This window comes from Ursus maritimus, unplaced genomic scaffold (genome assembly GCF_017311325.1).
Source record: "Ursus maritimus isolate PB19 unplaced genomic scaffold, ASM1731132v1 scaffold_9, whole genome shotgun sequence".
NCBI lineage: Eukaryota > Metazoa > Chordata > Mammalia > Carnivora > Ursidae > Ursus > Ursus maritimus.
This window is the reverse complement of record NW_024427107.1, coordinates 22,801,153-22,816,531: the sequence shown is the minus strand read 5'-3', so window position 1 is coordinate 22,816,531 and position 15,379 is coordinate 22,801,153. Positions and strand designations below refer to the sequence as shown.

At 39.8% G+C, this 15,379-nt stretch overlaps 1 protein-coding gene and 1 long non-coding RNA gene across 3 annotated transcripts in view; one reads left to right on the top strand and one right to left on the bottom strand.

The window, feature by feature from the left end:
• TERF1 (telomeric repeat binding factor 1) overlaps positions 1 to 11,300 on the bottom strand; it is a 35,198-nt gene extending 23,898 nt beyond the window's left edge. The window contains exons 1-3 of the mRNA XM_040625943.1: positions 10,945 to 11,300; positions 4,764 to 4,859; positions 951 to 1,072 (exon numbers count right to left, since the gene is read on the bottom strand). Of these exons, the coding sequence (XP_040481877.1) occupies positions 951 to 1,072; positions 4,764 to 4,859; positions 10,945 to 11,251 (525 nt within the window). The 5' untranslated portion in view covers positions 11,252 to 11,300. The remainder of the gene's footprint in view (positions 1 to 950; positions 1,073 to 4,763; positions 4,860 to 10,944) is intronic.
• An 88-nt stretch (positions 11,301 to 11,388) lies between these two features.
• Positions 11,389 to 14,179, top strand: LOC103681255. Of its 2 annotated transcripts, none has more exons than XR_005833705.1 (3): positions 11,389 to 11,620; positions 13,756 to 13,933; positions 14,041 to 14,179. It is a non-coding gene; the product is annotated as an uncharacterized LOC103681255 (long non-coding RNA). The 2 variants fall into 2 exon arrangements; XR_573247.2 differs by having other exon boundaries at positions 13,729 to 13,933.
• Positions 14,180 to 15,379: the final 1,200 nt, after the last annotated feature.

Here is a 15,379-nt window from a genome sequence, read left to right as displayed (position 1 = left end):
ACTGAGATAACATAACAAATCTCTCCATCCCAGGCTGAAATTCTTAAAAGTAGTAGTCATATTTCTGCCCATTCTCGTCTGGTCTTTGGCAGTCGCCATAATAACAATAATTAATTTTGGGGAAGGTAAGATATCATCTTGATTTTCTCTCCTCCCAACCATAAAATAATTTTCGAAAATGAGGACAAATTTATTTAACTAGAACAATCCTGAGTATTTGCTTTGCCTGTTAGCAAAACATACTTTAACCTGCTATTGTATCTCTGAATGACTTTTTAGCTTCTCAATCTTTAATAGGCTACTCCTAAAATTCCCTCTACATAGTTAGAATTTTACATTCTCTTATTTACAGAAATCCACTGATTCCTTATTAAATATTCTTATTTTTTTCATATTTGTAATTTTGAATAGAAATTGGGAGAGCACAAACCACTGGTTTTTGAAAGTTTTTTTGTGATATTTAAATCAATGTAGTGGGGGCACCTGGGTGGCTCAGGTGATTAAGTGTCTGCTTTTGGCTCAGGTCATGATCCCAGGGTCCTGGGATTGAGTCTCGCATCTGGTTCCCTGCTCAGCAGGGAGTCTGCTTCTCCCTCTGCCCCTCCCCCTGCTCTGGCTCATGCATGTGCGTGTGCGCAAGTGCTCTCTCTCTCTCTCTCGCAAAAATAAATAAAATCTTTTAAAAAAATTAAAAAAAAATATATCAATACAGTGTATTTTCTCAAATGGGGGCAATATATACTTAGGTAGCAAACATTACGTCCCAGTTCTCAGACTTGCATGAAGACTATAAACCAAAGGTCAAATTTCTGAAGAGAAAGGATTATATTAAAGTTTACTTTGGGTTTACTGCTCAACTTCTTACTAAGTGGCTCTTAATTTCTTTAGATAGTATATGCGAAATAATAATAATAATAATAATAATAATAATAATAATGTAATACACATACCTGAATTTTAACTAAATTCTCTATTTCTTCATGAAGTTTGTCATGTTCTTTTTCAATTGAACCCCAAATCATCAGGGCTGATTCCAAGGGTGTAATTCGTTCATCAGTTTCAAATTGTGCATCTTTTAAAACCAGAACAAAAATAACTTAGGAAGCTATGTAGAACCTTACTTTGTCAATTTTTTATGATTTCATTTCTTTACATGTTTACTGAGTATATACTATGTGCCAGGTGCTATTCCCGCACACAACAGTTTGGGCAAGTGATTTGATTTTTCAAGTTAATTTCCTTTTTTTTCCTTTCAAAAACTAGAAGGAGTATGCAATTTAAATGTTAGCAGTTTCAACAATTTCTACTTTGTAGAAACGATTTCCTGTTGTCTTCTAATTGTTTCTCCAACATGTTAAACATAAAAATATATTAATTCATATACAAAAAGTCTCTTTAATATACCAGGCCCTGTGCCAGATACTTAGGATCAGACCAGGAAGAAGAAACAGTTCCTGCCCTTGTGAAACTTACACCCTACCTATGAAGAAAGACAAATCAATGTGACTGGTACTTTACTAGAATTATGCTGGTGCTTCTCAACCCTACCTATACCTCAAAATCACCTGAGGAGGTTTTAAAAAAATGCAGATGCCTAGACCCATCCTTTAGAGATTGTTTTATTTAGTACAGGGTAGAGCCCATGCATCTGTATTTTCCAAGAAGATTAGCTCTATGAAAGGATACCAACCAAGAATCCTTTATGAAAGAGAAACCATCCAAATTGGGACATTGAGGATAAAGAGGAGATAACTAAGTGAAGAGGATAAGGATGGGAAGGAGAATATTTCAGGAAGGCAGCAGCAGAACATACGGCTAGGACTGAGTCCAGAACATATGGCAGAGGAAGACAAAAGATATTCACACTCATAGTCAACACATATTAAGGTCCTACTATGTGTTAGGCACTATGCTAAGTGCTTAACATGCAATAGCTCCTTTATCCAAACAATTTCTTTAAAAGGGTATATAACAATATCAACCTTGTCTTATAAAGTAGGACCTGAGACTTACAGAGGTCACACAGCTAGCAAGTAGCAGAAGCAGATGCCAGAACCCTTAAAAACCACTTCAGAAAAGTGGTCTCAGAAAAGAAGTGTGTTTCAGGAATAACAAGATGCCTCATAAGGCTACAGTATGTGCTGGAAAACATGAACTATGAAAATGCAAAGGCAGATTGCCTAATCCTTCTTCATTTCACATTTGTTTTTCTTTTAAAAACTCATTTCAATATTTATACTTCCTATTAAGTCTTTCTTGACTGACTTGATCTAATGCATCTCATTAATCTGCTGTCTTCCTATAAATGTGATGAGATATAGAAAAAAAATGCACCTATAGAAAAAAAAAATGTTAGATCTTAACTACAAAAATTTTAGAGCAGCCTTTCACTTTCAGGTAGAACAGGATACTGCAGGAGGCCAACACTCCCATTACAACTAGAAAAAAGTGGAATAGGGGCGCCTGGGTGGCATAGCGGTTAAACGTCTGCCTTCGGCTCAGGGCGTGATCCCGGCGTTGTGGGATCGAGCCCCACATCAGGCTCCTCCGCTATGAGCCTGCTTCTTCCTCTCCCACTCCCCTGCTGTGTTCCCTCTCTCGCTGGCTGTCTCTCTCTCTGTCGAATAAATAAATAAATAAAAACTTAAAAAAAAAAAAAAAGAAAAAAGTGGAATAAGTTGCAAAGCCCTATCACTAAAGACATGGGATAGTGGTGGAAGCAAAGAGAACTAGATGCACTACATTTCCGGGGGTTAGCGGATGATTTGCAGCTTTTCTTCCCTGGCCTCATTGGCTTATATGGATGAGGATTCAGTGAATTCCAGGCAGGGAGATTTTACTGGGTTAAGAGAAATGAGGAAAAGCTTCTGGGGGTTTCCTTGGGGCTAGTTTGGTGGACTGGAAACCAGAGGAACTGAAAACACATGGCTGGTTTTCCCCCTCAGGACATCTGCTGAGTTCTGGGGCACTGCAGAAAGCTGGAGTGGAAAGGAAGGGAAGTCTCCCATTGTTGCACAGATCTTAAAAAATAAAGTCCCACGAGATGAGGGTGGCTGCCATAAACAAACATTTCCCCTTCAAGACATTTACTGTATTTTAAAGATTTTGGGCAGGAAACTAAACCTAATATGGTAGCCACTGGCTGTATATAATTAATGAGCCATTAAAATAAGGCTAATTTCAAGTTGAGATGTGCTTTAAGTATACAATATACCCCAGATTTCAAAGACTTACTGCAAAAAGAGGGAGTATCTCATTAACACGTTTTATACTGATTATATGTTGATACATATTTTAGAAATATTGGGATAAATAAGATACTGCTAAAATTAATTCCACCTATTTTTTTTCAATTACATATGTAGCTCAATTATATTTCTATTAGGTGGTGCTGCTATTGAGCAACCATTTTAAAAAAAAGGCAAAAGAGTTATGTATAGCTAAAAATCCAACATATAAATTAAAATAAAATTCTGCTGCTTCCCATGAGTCCATTATGGTGAAATACATTGGATTCTTGATAATTGACATGGGCCTATTCTAAGATATACCTAAAAGGTATATCAAAGTAAATTTCAAGATTAATGGGGTTACACACAAAATCTGCATTTCTTTTCAGAAAAACAGGACAGGTTGGAGGAAGGGCTGCTGGGGGAGAAAGTAAGACCTACCGAATCATTGCTAATATGTGAAACACAGCTGGACACTTTAGAATATGTTGTCATATTTAATTTACAGAACAACTGTTAAAAACCATGCTAACTTATTGCCTACATGGTTAGGAATTCTCCAATTGTGTCCACATCAAAACGGTTTTCTTCCTTAGCTACAGGCCCAGACTACGTATAGTTCTGTCTCCCCCACATTTACTCTGCTTCTAGTCCTATTCACTTATGGTCACGGCACCAACTCCAGATCCAGCCTCACCCCCAACACGAAGCATGCTATGTGAGCCAGAGCTAGATAGTGAGGGCCATGAGAATGGTACAAACACACTGGGAATTTATGTAACACAAGAGGATTGTAAATAAGTGGTTTCATTTTAAATACCGCCTACCACTTGACACTGTTGGGAAAGCATTTTGTAAATTGTAAAAACCAACATAAATACATAATTATTTGCATCAAAAGGTCCTTTAAATGACCATGTTGTAAATATCAGCCATAACTCATAAACTGAAGCAGGCTTACCCATTACAATCTAAAATAACCTGTGGAGATAAAGGAGAGAGCTATTAGAGCTACAAATCATATTTGCCTATCTAAAGAAGTGCTGAAATCCAGTTAAATAAGAGGTGTCAATTATCATAGCTGCTACTAAAATCAGTGTGTATGATAGTCAGAGTCACCACAAAGTTACCACACAGTCAAATCTGAAGAGAACTCTCCAAAAGACAGTCCACGAAGCATGGCTCCCTAAGAGCAGTGTCAGAATCACCTGGGAACTTACTAGAAATATAAACTCCAGGGCCCCTCTCATCCATCCAATTGCATCAGGAACTCATGGTGGAGAATTCTGGGTTTTTCTTGTTTTTTAACAAGTTCTCTAATAATTCTGAAGCAAGCTAAGTTCGACAACCAGTGCTCTAAGAAGACTGGAACTGTATTTCTTTTAGTTGCTTTAGATATGCTTGTGTAGATGAACGTACCAAATACATCATGCAAACTCTCAAAAGTAAGAGATCTCATCTGTTTCTTCTCATTATTTTACCTCTAGACATAGATTAAAACATTTCCAAAATAAGATTAAAACACATACGTACCGAGGGATTTTCCTGCTGCAATTCTTGTCAAAAACTGACATATGTATATAGTTCTCAACTGATAAGCTGTTAGACTGGACAGTCCGTGAATAATAGCTGAAAAAGAAAAACATTAAAACATTTTTTTTTAAAAAGCCAAACCTGACCCAGCAGTGCCTCTGTGTGGTTGGTTGAGTAATAGGTTACAGACATGCAAAAATTATCACAAACTGAGAGCTGTATGCGTTTGTTTATAGGCAATTTTTTAAAAATGAGAAAAATAGCAATGAATACTTTTCTTACAAAATAAAACAGATTTTCACATGCAGAATAATAAATATTTACTAGTACAGGTAGCACTCTATTCCAACAAAAAGGGAGATTTAGATTCAAACTGTAAATCATTAGCTGGAAGCTTATTTTATACCTTAAAACTCCTATTATAGGAAATATTTTATATTATTTTGGTCAAGGTTTCAGTTAAGTGAGTCTGTTAAGTTTACAAAGACTTAAAAAAACCTATTTATTGGGCAAGATGGCCGAGACAGGGATGTCCTGGGTGGTGACAGGGTACTAGACCCTAGGCCCTGTGCATTTCCCAAGGGCTGTGCGGGTCTGAAGAAGTGAGCTCACAGCCCAATCCAACAAACGTGTGTTGGCCTTTCTTGCCGTGGGGATGTTGCAAAAAAGCCTCTGCCCCAGTAGGAAACTCCAGCATTCCGCAGCCCTGACCTGGAAGTTCCAGGAGGGCTGCAGTATAAGCGCCAGACAGAAGCAGGAGGCCAGTCAAGCTGGTCCTGCTGTCCCGACAGGTGCGACGCTGAGCACCCCAGGCCTACGGGCCCAGGGCAGCATGGCCTCCCTCAGGGCAGCCACCCCTCTGGTTGCTCTGCACTTTCACCTCAACACCCTACTGTAATGCTCTGCCAAGCAGAGGCTCCTGTGCTAGCGGAGACGCTGACAGTGAGTGCATCAGACCTGCCATGCTGGCTGGTCAAAGAGTTTGTGGTGGCAGAAGGCACTCCATGTTCTCATTCCCAGGCTAAAACCACCTCGACTGTGGTTGCTCAGGGCATGTGGAAAAAATCATATGCAGCTCATCTAAAAGGAATGTTCAAAAGCTGCCGCTCAGTTCTAATGTAACAGCATTTATTCTGGAAATCTGAAGGGGCTGTCGTGGGTGTGCCCTTGGTTTTTGCTTTGTTCATTGGTGACAGCTGGACAGAAAAGCTCTGGAAAAGGTCTGGAAGCAAATCGAGTCCATATAGCTACCTTTTACCCTTCGATACAGGTCTTAGGGACTGTACCTCAGACAGAGACAGTACAAAGAATGGACTTATGCCCCTCATTCTTGGGAACTTATGGTCACCCCCTTCTCCGTCTCTTGTCTAGATCATCACCGAGCAAAACAAAGAAAAAAGTTCCCTTCCCTATTGTAATTTGGTTTGGGACAGGAAGTCATGGGGGCAGACATGGAAAGGGGGTAGCAACTTTAGGCCCCGGTTTACCAACTACCTGTCTTCCCCTTCTGCTATCGGTTTAAAACTTTCAGGATACAATTTCAGCAAAAAAGTTTATTTCTCCATCAAAACCTCTGTTTCTCCACAACCCTAACTCCAAGGAAGAAATAAAATTGCAGATGTATAAAAACAAATTTATTAATATTACTCTCCCAAATATCTGAATGCTCACCCAGATGTTATGTTAGGCAGTGAGTATAATGGTGCATAAAACATAATCCTGGACCTCAGTGAGCTCATTACTATGCATAATGAGAGACAAATGATTGAGCGTAAAAACATGGAGAAAACTGAAAAAGACAAGTACAGAATGCTGTGGGTGCAATATAACAAACCTTAGAGTATGTTTTAGTAGCTAGTTGGAGGGAGAAGACAGCAAAGCTTCTCTGAGGAAATGTTTAAAGTAAAACCTGAAGATGCCACTGTTACACTTGACCCAGGGCTTGGCTGGTGTATATAAAGATTAAATCAACTAGCAAAACCAAACAAAGCAGTCCTGCAGCTACTAAGGAGATAAAAGACAAATACATTTATTTGTATTCATTTCCTCAATTCTAAAATAGCATAATCTTACGCTATACTAGAGATTATCTGGACCAAATACAGCCACAATTTAATTAAATGGGATTCAGAGAGAGCATAAAATTTATATAAAATTCAAACAACTCATTCAATATTTACTAAACACATACTGCTAGCCAATCTTAGGGATTGGTAACACAGCCAGCCCTTGCCCCTCAGGAAAGTTTTAGTTTGAGAAGACACAACCCAAAGTTACTAATGAAAATTTAAATGCCACAAAGGTTAAAAGTATGGTATAGAAACAAAACAAAAGAATTTACTCTCTGCTAGAGAAGAAAGTCAGACCTCTATCTTCACTTCCCTCCACGCTCAATTTAGACCATGCAGTAACTACAAAGATATACCACTGCCCTTCTGTTCTTTGTACCTGCTAGACAAAAACCAAAACAAAAACAATGAAAACCTGGTTGAACCTTCCTATCTGCGTTTTCCTCACCGGTAACCAAACACTGCTGACAGAAAACACATTAGGGAGATCTATTGACTCGCTACAATAGCAACCGTTTTTAAGCACTTAAAATACCAGGCACTACTCTAAGCACTTTACGCCAGTGGTTTTCAACTAGAGGTCATTTTGTCCCCTAGACAACATTTGGCAGTGTCTGAAGACAATTCTGATGATCATGGGTAGAAGGGGGATGCTCTTAGCATCTAGTAGTTGAGGTTGGGGGGGGGGGCTGCTAAACATCCTACAATGTACAGGAGAAGCCCCACCTTCACGCCCCTCCACTCTCCTGCATACGTGGAACAAAGAATTGTGTGGTGCAAAATGTCAACAGTGCTGAGGTTGAGAAACCTTGCTTTATACCTACCAACAGCTCTGTGAGGTAGATAACTATTGTCACCATTTTATAGATGAGGAAATTGAGGTACCAAAAGTAAGTAACTTGCTTCAGTTCTTATAGCTAGTAAGTAGCAGAGCCAGGAATCAAATTCAGACAATTTATTCTGGAGCCCATGCTCTTAATCACTATCTTACACTACTTCCCACGGAAGGAGACAGGTTAGGAATAACAGTCTAGAAAAGGCATTATCTGAGTTAAGTGAGGTGTGAGAACAATTCTGACAATTCTGAGTCAGAATGAAAGAGCTAAGAATTTTCTAGAAAGCATCAAGAGTTGTATATTTTTACAACGTTGAAAAGTGTAATAAATGAAATCCTATAAAAGAGAAAAGGGAGTCCTTTCAGTCAAAAATGGAAATATAAGAGACAACACTATGTTCACAATTTACATGTCACTGATTAGCAGTGTTAAAAATAGTTTACTTTCTCTGGGTTTCTGTGCCCTTAACCTTAAAATAATAGAGGTGGCCTACATTATTCCTTGGGCCTTGATCTAGAACCTCGAAAGGAGTCTTTATTTTTTAGAAAGGTTTTTAATTATCAGAATTTTTGTGAAGATGTAAGTCCAAATACCCTCCACCCAGTTTCCCCTATTAGTAACATCTTATATTAGTATGTAAACATATATATTAACGAGCCAATATTAACACATCATTAACTAAAGCCCATACTTTATTCAGATTTCCTTAGTTTTTACTTAATGTCCTTTTTCTGATGCAGATCCCACCCAGGACACATTACATTCAGTTATCATGTCTCTTTAGGCATCTCTTGGCTATGAGAGTTTCTCAGACTTTCCTTGGTTTTGATGACCTTGGCAATTTTAAGGTATTTTGTATTGCGATTTGTCTGATGTTTTTCTTATAATTTGAGTTAAGGGGTTCTGGGAGGAAGATCAAAGAAGTTCCATATTCAACGCATCATATAAAGTGTACATACTACCAACTGTCACTGTTCCTGTTGACCTTGATTACCTAGGTGTGAAGTAGTGTTTGTTAGGTTTCCCTACTGTAACATTATCCTCCCTCCAATTCCATACTGTAGTCTTCAGATTAAAATCACTATGCACAGCACACACTTAAGGAGTGGGGTATTATACTTCAGCTCCTTGAGGACATAGCAGCTACATAAATTACTTGAATTCTTCTGCATGAGATTTGTTTCTTCTCCATTTATCTTTTCCATCATTTATTTACATCATTATGGACTCATAAGTAATTATTTGACCTTTGGGTTCTACTCCAAACTATTTTCTTGCTCGAGTCGCTCTGGCCCTTGGGAGCTCTTGCAGTTGGTTCTTGTCCCTTTGTACTGGCACTGCTGTGGGTTTTTTTGTTTGGAGGTTTTTAGCACTTCTTTACTTTTTGGCACAAAATGCTCCAGGTTCACCTTGCACATTTCGTGTCCCAGAATCAGGCCATTTCTCCAAACAGCTCTGGTTGCCTTTCTTAAGGAATGGTATTAGAAACCAAGACTCGAGTGCTAGGTTGCTACCTACGGTTACATTGCTTCTGTGCCCTTTCAACTAACAGAATGAGGAAATATATGAGTATATACTAACCTGTGTCTAGATATTTTAGAAATACCCATATATACTTCTATATGTAACCACTGTTAAAAGAAAACCACTGGCCCAAAATGGTGTCACTCAGGCTGAGTCCCCAAACTGGGGCTTAACACCCCATCTAATTGCACTTTCAACCTCCTCCAGAAATACAGTCTTAACCTGTTGGTAAGGAATTTTCTGACTGGAGCCAGAGGCTGCCAAATGGATCCTCTCCATCCCCCAAAGGAAGAACAGGTTATTTGCATAAGACCCCCTGCTTTTCCTCCTTGGGAAAGTACCTAGCCTGGAACAATCCTTTTCTTTTTCTAATAACTTTCTTGCCTCGCCCTCCATCCTATAAAAATCTTCCATTTTGTACAACTCCAAGCTCCCCCCACCCTCACTTGCTAGGCTGGGATACTGTCTGCCCAATTCATGAAATTGCTTATTAGACCTGCAAAATTTACTTGGTTCAATTTTGTTTCTGAACACCATCCATACCTGTATTAAGCCAAACAGGAGGTCATACTGATGTTTCCAACTCAAATTCATTAACACGTACATAATTCTACCCTCTTCCCCCAAAGTGAACTTTTTAAATAAATCACTATAGAGGTGCCTGGGTGGCACAGTCATTAGGCATCTGCCTTTGGCTCAGGGCGTGATTCCAGCGTTCTGGGATCGAGTCCCACATCAGGCTCCTCCGCTGGGAGCCTGCTTCCTCTCCCACTCCCCCTGCTTGTGTTTCCTCTCTCACTGGCTGTCTCTGTCAAATAAATAAATAAAATCTTTAAAAAATAAATAAATAAATCACTATAATAAACTAATTTAGGATTTAACTTTCTCATTAATGTTAATTAACCATGGCTCCAGTGTTACCTGATAGAGTTGGAGGAAGGGTTCTTGAATTGGAAGATAAGGCACAAGTGTGGAACATTCCTTTTAATCTACCAATACTTGAGGTTGCTTAATTAGTCCACTCCTCTATAACCTAAAATTACTTGCCTAAGGAATGGGATTACCATGAGGATGAAATGTGTCAATACAGTTTTCTGAAATATTTAATTTTATATTAAACAGCAGAGCATCTTTCTGTTCTCATTGAAAAACCCAGGCTAGTTTTCTCTAGGAGTCTGTGTCTTTGTCTAGAAGTCTGTGTTGTCTAGGGAGTACATTTCATTGACGGTTTTTTTGTTTTTTTTTTTTTTTTATTCTGCAGCCTATACTGTGCAAACAGGCCAAATGGAATTTTAAATGCTCACAAAATAGAAAACGCCGATGTTTGGGTCACTTGGAGGCCATTGTGACCGCCCGATAAATGCCATCACAGGAACACCTGAGTCGAAAGAAACAACAAATACAAACGCCAAAGAAGAAAAAGGACTTGGGACACTGGGCAATTTTATACATTTTCACTCAATGAATCCTGCGTCAATTCTAAAATGGAGATCTTATTCTTTTTACCGAAAAGAAAAACAGAATCTCAGAAAAGCTGAGAAGCTGAAAATAGGAGGATGCCGGATTCGAACCAACATTCACCGCAGAACCTCGGTCTCTCGGGTCGGCCGCCTCAGGAGCCCGAGTCCCCCCACCCACTAGGCGTACTGCGCTGCAAACCCGGCCTCCACCGCCCGCCGCGGTTCCCGCCCCGCTGCGCGTCGTCGCCCCCGGCCCCAACGCAGCCACCCGCCGGGCGCGCCCAGCACTCACCCTCCGCACTGTCGCGGGTCCGGCGGAAGTCCTCGGAGCGGCCGTCGCGGAACGCCCGACACAGAGAGAGGCAGAGGAAATCGAGCATCCAGCCCGCAGCTACCGCCTCGGCCTCGGCCACCGGGCCCGAGTCCTCTTCTTCCTCGGGGACCCCCATCTGCACCTGCCACTCGAGGAGTTCCTGGCACTCAAATTGCTCCTGATCATCTCTCGGCGTTTCTGCCATCCCCTCTTCTGGGGACTCTGCGTCTTCCCCATCCCCACGCCCCCGCGGGCTGGGACCCTCTACAGCGGCATTTTCCGCCATGTTTAATCACTCGCGCGGGTCCGCCCCTCCGGGCGCCGAGCGACGATTGGCTTGCGCTGGAGGACCCTGGGCGTGCCCCAATGGGTCGCTTCCGCAAGTGGGAAACCACCAATCACACTGCCAAGATGGGCGACCGACCTGAGCCTTGCTTTTGATTGGCCGAGGCCTGTCCCGCCTCTGGAAGTTGAATTCCCCGCCACGCTGGGGCCGGGCTTTGTGGGTAAACTGGACTACTACAGACCGAGCTACCAGTGAGGTTAGGAAGTAAGGGACCTTCTTTATACTCCTGATAAAATGTAATATCGACGGGAACGGAAACACGGTTAGTTAAAATAGGAAAGCATTTTACCCGCGGTGTACTTCAAGAAGGTAGGTTATTAGAACTTGTCACCGTTATTCAAGGGTAATGCTTTATACGCTAGTATTCACCTAAGACAGTACGCGATCACCAACCAACACCATTCCAATGGACTTACATCCATGCCTCTCCAACCTTAGCGTGCATTACAATCAGCTCGGGGGCTTGTTAAAACGTAATTGCTGGGCTCCACTCCCAGAGTTTCCGTTCAGTAGGTCTGGATTGAGATCCTTGAATTTGCAAGTCTAACAAGTTCCCAGCTGATGCTAGGCTGCTTGTCTGGGGACCACATTTTGAGGATCACTGCGCTAGAAAGAGTATATTACTATGGAAATGAATTTAATTAGGGTTTTAAATAGATTATGGAGTTCAGCTTTTCAACAATAAGTGAATACTTATTTTGAACTTTGAAATTTAGAGCATAGGCGAACGGGGTGGGGGGCTCTGGTTATATTCTTTCAATGTGTGGATAGTTACTTCTGAACATGATTTATGCACTTTTCAATATTCAATATGAATAAAAAGTCTACCTTAAAAACCTTTTTCTTTATAACACATCCAACATTATCAAGGCTTTATGCGTTTTAATTTTACACGTTTGTTATTGCCTTAAGGCCATAGTTTAAATGTTGAGTCATTTAAAGCACTATATTGTAGCCATTAAGAATGCCTAGGTTAGAATGTCCCCTGCCAGTTATCCACTAGCTGAGTGACCTTGGATGAGTTAAATCTCAGTTTTCTCTTCGGTATATTGGGCATAATAATAATACCCTCATCATAGATTTTTTGGGAAGATTAAAGGACTTGACAAATGTAAAGAGTTTAAAAGGAAGCCGGGTACATAATAAGTGGTCAATTAATATTAGCTGGAAAAGCCGGACATTTGGACTATCTGGGAAGAGAGTGATGAATCAGAAGGGATGGTACCTCTAATGGTCGCATGGAAAGTAAGTCCCGTATGCAAACAGTTCAGGGGAACAGGGTCTAAGGGAATCAGGGCTAAGGTACATTATGAGCATAGCAAACAAATCCCAGGTTTCCAAACTGAAACTTTTTTTGTCATTCAAGGCTCTCACATGGGGCCTGCTTTTACTTCCTTTCCTTCAAGCTTCCACTTCTTCCCAGCCAGGAGTTAAGGGTTATTCTTAGGTATATCACCAATTTCTTCAAAGCTATAAAGTAAACATATTTTCCTATGGCATCAACTTACTGAAAGATTCAGGGAAGTGAAATATTTTTAATATTTAAAGCACTGGTATATAGTGAAATAAGGTGAATAATTTCATTAGGATTTCATCATAATCATCAACAAAATTTTAGTTTAGGGGCTACTTCCAGCTACATATTGCACACTCTGTCCTCTTCCCTTACTGGTATTTCACTGAAGAATATTTAAGAAGGACTGGCCTAATAGGGTGGGTCAAAAATTATTTTTAAATTTTATCCCAGCAGAAAATCAATAATACAGAGTTCTATTGTGTTGTGGGCCAGAAAATAGGCCCAGATGAGGAGGTCTCATAAAAGAAAAACAAAATTATTAATTTTTTAAACCTGCCCATCAACAGGGATGGTAGATTTATTCCTCTGAAATAATAGTTTGACACTGCTATGATCAGAAAACTCAAATATAAGTGTAAAATAGCTATAATAAAACTTGTAATATATAAAGTCCCAACAACACTTTAGCTGTATGTATTTTAATTTAATGATATGATAGATAAACACATGGCATTTCATGAAATCTACTGTAATTGGTAAACTTTCTGAGATGGGGAAATTTTTTTTGGCAGAAAAGTTTATAAGGTATCATTTCCTTCATGACTGCTTTTAAGGAGATGGATCTAGTAGTTTGGGGTGAAGGAATGGGTGAGTCAGGAGAAAATCTTGAGTGTGATTTTGAAGTCCTCCCCCGGGTAAATTTAGGAGATTATATTTCTTGCAAACTTGCATTTGTGGATTGAGATCCAGAACTGCTACACTTATCTTTAGTTAAAGGAGTGTTATGAGAGGAGAGATTTGATTTGTTTTGTGATGTTCCTAAGAGCACATCATGAACCAAAGACTGAAGTTTTGGGGATACAAATGTGACTTCATATCACATGTGCTTTCTAACCATTAGGGCTTTTCCACAATGAAATATTGCCAGGTACTGATTTCTCACCATTAGAATCATTGGTGTAATGGCTGGCTGATCACTGGACAAAGATACTGTGGAAAGATTCTTCTATGGACTGAGTTGTATCACCCACCTCCATCCCTCAAATTCATCTGTTGAAACCCTAACCCTCAATGTTACTGTACGTGGAGATTGGGCCTAAAAGGAGGTAAGTAAGGTTAAATAAGGTCATAATGGTGAGGACCTGATCCTGTAGGATTAGCATCCTTGTGAGAAGAGACACCAAAGAGCTCTCTACTCTCTTTCTCTCCCCAGCCATGGGAAGATGCAGTGAGAAGGTAGCCGTGTGCAAGCCAGGAAGAGTCCTCACCAGGAACCAAATCAGTCAGTACCTTGATCTTGATTTGCCAGCCTCCAGAACTGTGAGAAAATAAATGTATGTTGTTTAAGCCACCCAGTCTGTGATATTTTATATGGCAGCCCAAGCTAACTAATGTAGATTCCTGTAAAGTCTAGATGGCATTCCCCCATGCTGTTGCAATTCCCGACTATTTTTGCCTTGGACTGTTTCCTAAGGAACACTTTGAAACCTGTAAGTTTCTTAAATTATGTTTACCATGTTGAAAATTTGTCACTACTATAAGCTAATGGTCTCATTATAAATAATATAAACTGTTTTATTTCTGTACTTATAAATGTCTTTTGATTATACAAAGTACATACAGATCATCCTTGATTTACATGGGGTTCTGTCCTGATAAACCCATCATAAGTTGAAAATATTGTTGTTGAAAATGCATTTAATACATGTAACCTACTGAACATCATAGCTTAGCCTCGCCTATTTTATTTTATTTTTATTTTTTAAAGATTTTATTTATTTATTCAACAGAGATAGAGACAGCCAGTGAGAGAGGGAACACAGCAGGGGGAGTGGGAGAGGAAGAAGCAGGCTCATAGTGGAGGAGCCTGATGTGGGGCTTGATCCCGTAACGCCGGGATCACGCCCTGAGCCAAAGGCAGATGCTTAACCACTGTGCCACCCAGGCGCCCCATAGCCTCGCCTATTTTAAATGTGCTTAGAACACTTACCTTAGCCTACAGTTGGGCAAAATCATCTAATACAAAGCCTATTGTATAATAAGGTATTGAATATATCATGTAATTTATTGACTACTGTACTGACAGTAAAAAATAGAATGGTTTTATAGGTATAGAATATCATATCCAAATACTGTTTTAATATGTAATCAGTATAAAAAATTACTGAGACATTTGACATTTTTAAAATGTCTTCAAAATCCTGCATATTATTTTACATTTACACACAGGTCAGTTTGGAGTAGCCACATGTCAGGTTCTCAAATAGCCAAATATGGCTAGTGGCTTCTGTATCGGACAGCACAGTACCATGCAGCTAGAATTTCAGGCTCTGGATTCAGAAAGATCTAGATTTGAATTTTTTTTCCACAAATTTCTAACTCTTTACCCTTGAGCAAATTGATTAACCCCTTAACACTTAACTCCTATGCTCCTTTGTGTTAAGAATAACAGCACCTGCTTTAAAGAGATGCTTGATGGATCAAGGACTCAATAAATAGTCGTGGTTGTTGATAGTTTATCCCAGTGTTATTTTTTCACTATGCCAGGTGAA